The 8,359-nt window shown below is 46.2% G+C and overlaps 1 protein-coding gene across 1 annotated transcript; it reads right to left on the reverse strand.

Moving 5' to 3' along the window:
• Nucleotides 1-619: 619 nt before the first annotated feature.
• Nucleotides 620-7,492, reverse strand: LOC139025017 (pro-interleukin-16-like). The gene is made up of 4 exons (XM_070440034.1): nucleotides 7,240-7,492; nucleotides 5,226-5,343; nucleotides 3,257-3,389; nucleotides 620-652 (listed from the first exon to the last, which is right to left on the reverse strand). Exons 1-4 carry the CDS (start codon nucleotides 7,259-7,261, stop codon nucleotides 620-622), a joined length of 306 nt encoding a protein of 101 aa, XP_070296135.1. The 5' UTR covers nucleotides 7,262-7,492.
• Nucleotides 7,493-8,359: the final 867 nt, after the last annotated feature.

Below are 8,359 nucleotides of genomic sequence, written 5' to 3' on the forward strand. Positions count from 1 at the left end.
TCTGGTACTGGGTTACTGCCTGTATATAGTCGCCTCCACATTGAGTCGTGGGTACTTGCGCTGTTATTTTAGCTCCACTATGGATCTGGTAGCTGTGACCCGCTGTATATTAGGCTTGTCGATCATTGATTCTGGTACTTCTGTATATAGCTCACACATTGATCTGGTACTGGTACTGCCCTGTATGATAGCTCCACATTGAAAATCTGGTTAACTTCCTGTATATAGCTCCACATTGATCTGGTATCCCTGTATATAGCTCCACATTGAGCTGTGTACTTCTGTATATGAGCTCCCATTTGGATCGGTACTGCGCCTGTATGATGCTCCACATATTGTAATTATATTTAATTCCTTGTTATTACTATTATTAATATTTTTTATTTGAGTAACTTCTGCCAGTCGGGTTTGGTTGTAGAGCTTCTAATGCATTTCCCAGTAAAGTCTGCACCAGTATTCGGACGCGATGTGACCAAATAGAATTACGATTTGATTTGAATTGATTGTTTGATATATTTTGATTGACATGTAAGCATAGCATAAGTACCCTGACTAGCAGGCTACAGGAACTCTTCATGGGTACCCAGCTGAAGGAGGAGCCATCTCCTTGTTTGGGCCTTCACTGTGGGGGAGGGGGCTCTAAGGGCACGGCCTATGAGGTCAAGAGTTAGACAATGACAGAGTTAGAGAAACATTCACTCAACCACTCCAAATCAACGTGACTATGCGATTTCACAGGTTGTGTGTGTGTGTGTGTGTGTGGTTGTGTGTGTGTGTTGTGTGTGCGTGAGTGAGGTGGTTGAGTGAGGTGAGGATGAGTGGAGTGAGTGTGAGTGGAGTGATGTGAGGTGAAGGAGGTGAGTGAGTGAGTGAGTGAGTGAGAGTGAGTGAGTGATTTGAGTGAAGTGAGTATGTAGGGGAGTGTAGTGAGAGAGTGAGGTGCAGTGATGTGAGTGAGTGAGAGTAGCCAGAGACATACCTAGTGTTTGAAGACGTGTCTCATGCACGACTCGTCCTGTGTGGACTGCAGTGACACTCATCCATCTCCTGCTTGAAACTGGAGCGACAAAACGGAGAAGAAGCAAACAACATCCATCTCTTGTGAAAAGCCTGAAGCTCCCAGTTCCCTACTATGGACTACAGGGTAGACAATCCTGCTCCCACATCAGGGGTAGGACAACCCTGTCCCACATCAGGTAGACAACCTTCTGAACCCAGGTGACTGTCCTACTAGTAACAGAGCCGTACAGACATAACAACTCTGTCGCTATATCATGGGGTAGATAACCGGTCCCAGCATCAAGGGTAGAAAACCCTGGTCCACAGTCAAGGTAGACAACCCTTGTCCTCACAATCAAGTAGACAACACCTGTCCACAGTCAAGGGTAGACAACACCGTGGTCCACACATGACAACGGGGTAACAACAAACCGCTATTTCCCCGAGATTGCAAGCGGTAGAAAACCCTAGGACCTACATCAGGGTAGACAACCCTGTCCCACTATCAGGGTAGACAACCTCTGTCCTACATCAGGGTGAGACAACCCTGTCCCACATCAGGGTAGATAACCCTGTTCCTACATCAGGGGGTAAAAACCAACTGGTCCTACATTAGGGGTAAACATACCCTGGTCCCACATCAGGCGGTATGACAACCTGTCCCACATCAGGGTAGACAACCCTCGTCGCTGACAGATCAGGGTAGACCAACCCTGGTCCCACATCAGCGGTAGATAACCCTGTTCCTACATCAGGGGTCCCAGACAACCCTGGTCCTACGTCAGGGGTGGACAACCCTGGTCCTACGTCAGGGGTAGACAACTCTGGTCCCACATCAGGGGTAGACAACCCTGTTCCTACATCAGGGGTAGACAACTCTGGTCCCACATCAGGGGTAGACAACCCTGGTCCCRCATCAGGGGTAGACAACCCTGGTCCTACGTCAGGGGTGGACTGTACTTGTGCAACAAGTGTTTGAATGACACCATGTGGCCACCAGGTGGCAGTGAAATCAGGGTGATCTCCAACAGAAAAGCAAACAAATGCACAAAGGATATAAACAATAGTTGGCCTCACCACATAAAACAACAAGATACTTTTAGCTTTAAGATTTAAGTTGAAGTTAATAAGTTCACCCAAACTGGGTGGCTTTAGAACGGGCAGGAACGTGTACGAGCAGAATTACACGTTAATACTCGATCTTTAACATATCAGATGGCTTTGATGTAGCAAGGCAGGAGTATGCCTAGTTAGTAACTAAACAGAGACACAGTGTTCACCGTCAAGCAGCCAACTACAGTAGTTTAAAAACTCAATGACAGTATCACCCCGTCTTTCAATGAAATACACCATTACATTTACAAAAAAAAAAAACAGTATTCGAGCTGTAATTGCAGTGTGCTGACTTTGTACTGTATACTGAACAACATTTTTGCTGAGTTACAGATCATAGAAGGAAATTAAGTCGATTTAAATCAATTTATTAGGCCCTAATCTATGGGTTTCACATAACTGAGCAGGGGCGATGCCATAGGTGGGCCTGGCAAGGCATAGGCCCACCCACTGGGGTGCCAGGCCCAGCCAATCAGAATAATTTCCCCCCCCACAAAAGCGCTTTATTACAGACAGAAATATTCCTCCGTTTTATCAGCTGTCCGGATGGCTGGTCTCAGACGATCCTGCAGGTGAAGAAGCTGGATGTGGAGGTCCTGGGCTGGCGAGGTTACAGGTGGTCTGTGGTTGTGAGGCCAGTTGGATGTGCTGCCAATTTCTCTCAAATGACGTTGGAGGCGGCTTATGGTTGAGAAATTAACATTAAACGATCTGGCAACAGCTCTGGTGGACATTCCTGCAGTCAGCATGCCAATTGCACGCTCCCTCAAAACTTGAGACATCTGTGTGGAACTGTGTTTTGTGACAAAACTGCACATTTTTAGAGTTTCCTTTTATTGTCCCCAACACAAGGTGCACCTGTGTAATGATCATGCTGTTTAATCAGATTATTGATATGCCGCACCTGTCAGGTGGATGGATTATCTTGGCAAATGAGAAATACTCACTAACAGGGATGTAAACAAATTTGTGCACAACATTTGAGAGAAATAAGCTTTTTTTGCGTGTATGTACATTTTCTGGGAACTTTTATTTCAGCTCATGAAACATGGGACCAACACTTTACATGTTGTGTTTATATTTTTTTGTTCAGTATAGTGTGTGTGTGTGTGTGTACGTGTGTGCGTGTGTGTGTGTGTGTTACCTTGGCGTTGGGATGTCGGCTGATGATGAGGCTGACGGGTCCGGGTCCACACTCGCTCAGGATGGCGTAGGCCTCACTCAGAGCCACATGACGCAGACTCACTGAGTCCACCTCCAGCACCTGGTCCCCTCGACTAGATGAGGAACAGAGATTGGAATAACACACAACAAAGCAGAACCAAAATCAGTTAGTATTACGTCCAAATAACCCTCATAGGAAAAGCCAGTGAAGAAGAACACTGAAGACAAGCAGGAGCAGACAGACAGACAGACAGACAGACAAGACAGACAGACAGACAGACAGACAGACAGACAGACAGACAGACAACAGACAGACAGACAGACAGACAGACAGACAGACAGACAGACAGACAGACAGCAGACGACAGGCCAGAAGCACGACAGACAGGCAGACAGGCAGGCAGACAGAGCAGGCAGTAGATGATATTAACAGATATGGACCACACCATCACATCTATCCAGTAACACTAACCATCTGCAGTGCAGTCAGATAACCATCTGCAGTGCAGTCACTAACTCACCTCACTCACTCACCTCACTCACCTCACTCACTCACCTCACTCACTCACCTCACTCACTCACCTCACTCACCTCACTCACTCACCTCACTCACGGGGCACCAGTTCTGTTTGAAGTGAGCTTACTAGCATTAATTAAATGCAACACGATTGACATCAGCAGCCATTTCCTTCTCCTCTCAGAACTTGCTAGGATTCTTTAGTATTTCATTGCCTTATATCTTATTTCTAAAATGTGTTTCATCTCTTTCTTTTGAAGATTATTACTATCTGATTGATATCTAGGTCCCCTATTAAAGGGATCCTACAGGTGATGCTACTAGTTCCTATCTGATTGATATCTAGGTCCCCTATTAAAGGGATCCTATAGGAGATGCTACTAGTTCCTAACTGATTGATATCTAGGTCCCCTATTAAAGGATCCTACAGGTGATGCTACTAGTTCCATCTGATTGATACTATAGGTACCCTATTAAAGATCCTACAGGAGATGCTACTTAGTCCTAACTGATTGATATCTAGGTCCCCTATTAAAGGGATCCTACAGGTGATGCTACTAGTTCTAACTGATTGATATCAAGGTCCCAATTAAAGGGATCCTACAGGTGATGCTACTAGTTCCTATCTGATTTGATATCATAGGTCTCCTATTAAAGGGATCTACAGGTGATGCTACTAGTTCCTAACTGATTGATATCAAGGTCCCCAATTAAGGGGATCCTACAGTGATGCTACTAGTTCCTAACTGATTGATATCTAGTTCCTCTTAAAGGGATCCTACAGTGATGCTACTAGTTCCTAACTGATGATATCTAGTTCCCCTATTAAAGGGATCCTACAGGTGTGCTACTAGTTCCTAATATTGATATCAAGGTCCCCAATTAAAGAGGGATCCTACAGGTGATGCTTACTAGTTCCTAAATGATTGATAATCTAGTTTCCCCTATTAAAGGGATCCTACAGTGATGCTACTAGTCCTATCTGATTGATAATCTAGTTCCCCTATTAAAGGGATCCTACACGGGTGATGCTACTAGTTCCTAACTGATTGATATCTAGTTCCCCTATTAAAGGGATCCTACACGTGATGTTACTAGTTCCTATCTGATTGATATCTAGTTCCCCTATTAAAGGGATCCTACAGGTGATGCTACTAGTTCCTAACTGATTGATATCTAGTCCCCTATTAAAGGATCCTACAGGTGATGCTACTAGTTTCCTATCTGATTAGATATCTAGTTCCCCATATAAGGGGATCCTACAGGTGTGCTACTAGTTCCATCTGATTGAAGTATAATATCTTAATGTCTACAGAGCCTGCATATTGTTTATAATGAGGAATAGCCTAACCCCACTCAACGTGAATTTAAACGCTTAAATATGGGATCATGACCTGATCGAGGTGCTCTTAGGGGGAGCGGGGTGACCTACCTGAGTCGTCCATCCATCTTGGCGACAGAGCCGGGGGCCAGACTGTGGATGTAGATGGCTGAGAGGATATTCTCCAGGATTAGACAGCAGGTCCCTATACCCAGACCCACGCCGGGCTCTGACAGAGGAACACACACACACACACACAGACACAGAGACACACAGACAGAGACACACAGACAGAGACACACACGACAGAGACACACAGACAGACACACAGACAACGAGACACACAGACAGAGACACACAGCAACAGAGACACACAACAGAGACACACAGACAGAGCACACAGACACGAGAAAATAGAACGCAGATTAGACAAGGAAGTAACGAGTTTCATTTGTAGCATTTCTCAATGTCCTCTCTCCTCCTCTGGCTTCATCATGAAGTGTAAGTATATACATTTGATATAAAGTTTCAGTTCAGACCAAAAGCACGGAGAAGGCATATGAAATGGAGACATCCCATGTTTTAACTGAAACAAGACTAACAGGTTTGTACCCTGCAGGACAGTCTCTTGTTTATAAAATGACCTCTGTTGTGTTCCAAGACTAACAGGTTTGTACCCTGGCAGGACAGTCTGTTATGATCACAGGTGTTAAACTGGCTGGAAATGTTTCCCATGGAATACAGTCGGAATAACATTAGAAATTCCACCAATCAAAAGACATACACTACATGAACAAATGTATGTGGACACCTGCTCGTCGAACATCTCATTCCAAAATCATGGCATTAATATGGAGTTGGTCCCCCCCTCTTTGCTGCTATAACAGCCTCCACTCTTCTGGGAAGGCTTTCCACTAGATGTTGGAACATTGCTTTGGGGACTGCTTCCATTCAGCCACAAGAGCATTAGTGAGGGTCTGGGTACTGATGTTGGGCGATTAGGCCTGGCTCACAGTCGGCATTCCAATTCATCCCAAAGTGTTCGATGGGGTTGAGGTCAGGGCACTGTGCAGGCCAGTCAAGTTCTTCCACACCGATACGATATCGACAACCATTTCTGTATGGACTTTGCTTTGTGCACGGTGTCATTGTCATGCTGAAACAGGAAAGGGCCTTCCCCAAACTGTTACCAAAAAGTTGGAGACACAGAATCGTCTAGAATGTCATTGTATGCTGTAGCGTTAATATTTCCCYTCACTGGAACTAAGGGGCCCGAACCACGAAAAACAGCCCCAGACCATTATTCCTCCTCAACCAAACTTTACAGTTGACACTATGCATTGAGGCAGGCAGCGTTCTCCTGGCATTCGTCAAACCCAGATTAATCCATCGGACTGCCAGAAGGTGAAGCGTGATTCATCTCTCCAGAGAACGCGTTTCCACTGCTCCAGAGTCCAATGACAGCGAGCTTTACACCACTCCAGTCATGGAAACCCATTTCATGAAGCTCCTGACAAAACAGTTCTTGTSCTGACGTTGCTTCCGGAGGCAGTTTGGAACTCGGCGGTGAGTTTTTGCAACTGATGACACAATTTTTTCGTGCTTCATCWCTCGACGGTCCCGTTCTGTGAAGCTCGTGTGGCCTACCACTTCGTGGCTGTGCCGTTGTTGCTCCTAGACGTTTCCACTTCACAATAAACAGCACTTACAGTTGACCAGGGCAGAAATTTGACGAACTAACACGTTGAAAGTGACTGAGCTCTTCAGTACGGGCCATTCTTCTGTCAATGTTTGTCTATGGAGATTGCATGGCTGTGTACTCTATTATATATAATTATATAATTTTATACACCCGTCAGCAATAAGTGTGGCTGAAATAATCGAATCCATTAATTTTGAAGCGGTGTCCACATACTTTTGTATATATATATAGTGTATATTTTGTAATTGTTGGGTGTGTTATTGCATTGAGAGAGTTGACGGGGGGGACTTAAGAGGATTTTCTTGTGGTTACTTACTCCCTACGGTCTCAAAGTAAGTGTCAACAAAAACACATCTCACGCCGGAGGGAACTGAGGTTAACAACTGAACCGAAACAGCACAGGTCAAACCCAAACTGTGTCACCTTTACTGAGTGTAACCTCCATAACGACGCGGTCCTTGGGGCCAGGTCTGGGCGGTCCCTTGCGGACTTCGGGGGTTTCGTCGAAACTGGACGGTATGGGGGTTCCCCCACTGGCGTTGGAGTTAGGGGAGGAGGAGCGACTGAGGAGGGTGGGGGTAGGGCACGGAGTCAGGCTGGGGCTGCGGAGACGAGTCCTCACAGTCAGGGTTACCACGCCCTTCTTCAGCTGCTGCAGTGGACCAGAGACACAGAGACACAGTGTTAGGAACAACAACAACAACAACACAGAGATACAGTGTTAGGAACAACAACAACAACAACACACAGAGATACAGTGTTAGGAACAACAACAACAACAACACACAGAGACACAGTGTTAGGAACAACAACAACAACAACAACAGCCTACCCCGACACATAAACTACTGCAGCATAAATACTGGAGGCTGAGACAGGAGGGGTCAGGAGACACTGTGGCCCCATCCGATGATACCCCCGGACAGGGCCAACAGAAAGGAGATATAACCCCACCACTTGCCAAAGCACAGCCCCGCACCACTAGAGGGATATCTTCAACCACCAACTTACCATCCTGAGACAAGGCCGAGTATAGCCCACAAAGATCTCCGGCCACGGCACAACCCAAGGGGGGGCGCCAACCAGACAGAAAGAATCACGTCAGTGACTCAAACCCACTCAATGTGACGCACCCCTCCTAGGACGGTATGGAAGAGCACCAGTAAGCCAGTGACTCAGCCCCTGTAACAGGGTTAGAGGCAGAGAATCCCAGTGGAGAGAGGGGAACCGGCCAGGCAGAGACAGCAAGGGCGGTTCGTTGCTCCAGAGCCTTTCCGTTCACCTTCACACTCCTGGCCAGACTACATTCAATCATAGGACCTACTGAAGAGATGAGTCTTCAGTAAAGACTTAAAGGTTGAGACTGAGTCTGCGTCTCTCACATGGGTAGGACAGACCATACCATAAAAATGGAGCTCTATAGGAGAAGGCCCTGCCTCCAGCTGTTTGCTTAGACATCCTAGGACAATTAGGAGGCCTGCGTCTTTGTGACCATAGTGTAGGTATGTACAGCAGGACCAAATCGGAGAGGAAAAGCCCATGT

The sequence above is a fragment of the Salvelinus sp. IW2-2015 genome, unplaced genomic scaffold (genome assembly GCF_002910315.2).
Source record: "Salvelinus sp. IW2-2015 unplaced genomic scaffold, ASM291031v2 Un_scaffold2140, whole genome shotgun sequence".
Classification (NCBI taxonomy): Eukaryota; Metazoa; Chordata; class Actinopteri; order Salmoniformes; family Salmonidae; genus Salvelinus; species Salvelinus sp. IW2-2015.

What these genes read in the sequence shown, in the direction of transcription:
- LOC139025017 (XM_070440034.1), bottom strand. Translation starts at nt 7,261, where the DNA reads ATGGAGGTTACACTCAGTAAAG. An exon ending in AAGATGGATGGACGACTCAG is followed by an intron (nt 3,390 to 5,225) that starts GTAGGTCACCCC and finishes TTCCTCATCTAG; the next exon opens with TCGAGGGGACCAGGTGCTGG. An exon ending in GCCGACATCCCAACGCCAAG is followed by an intron (nt 653 to 3,256) that starts GTAACACACACA and finishes TTGACCTCATAG; the next exon opens with GCCGTGCCCTTAGAGCCCCC.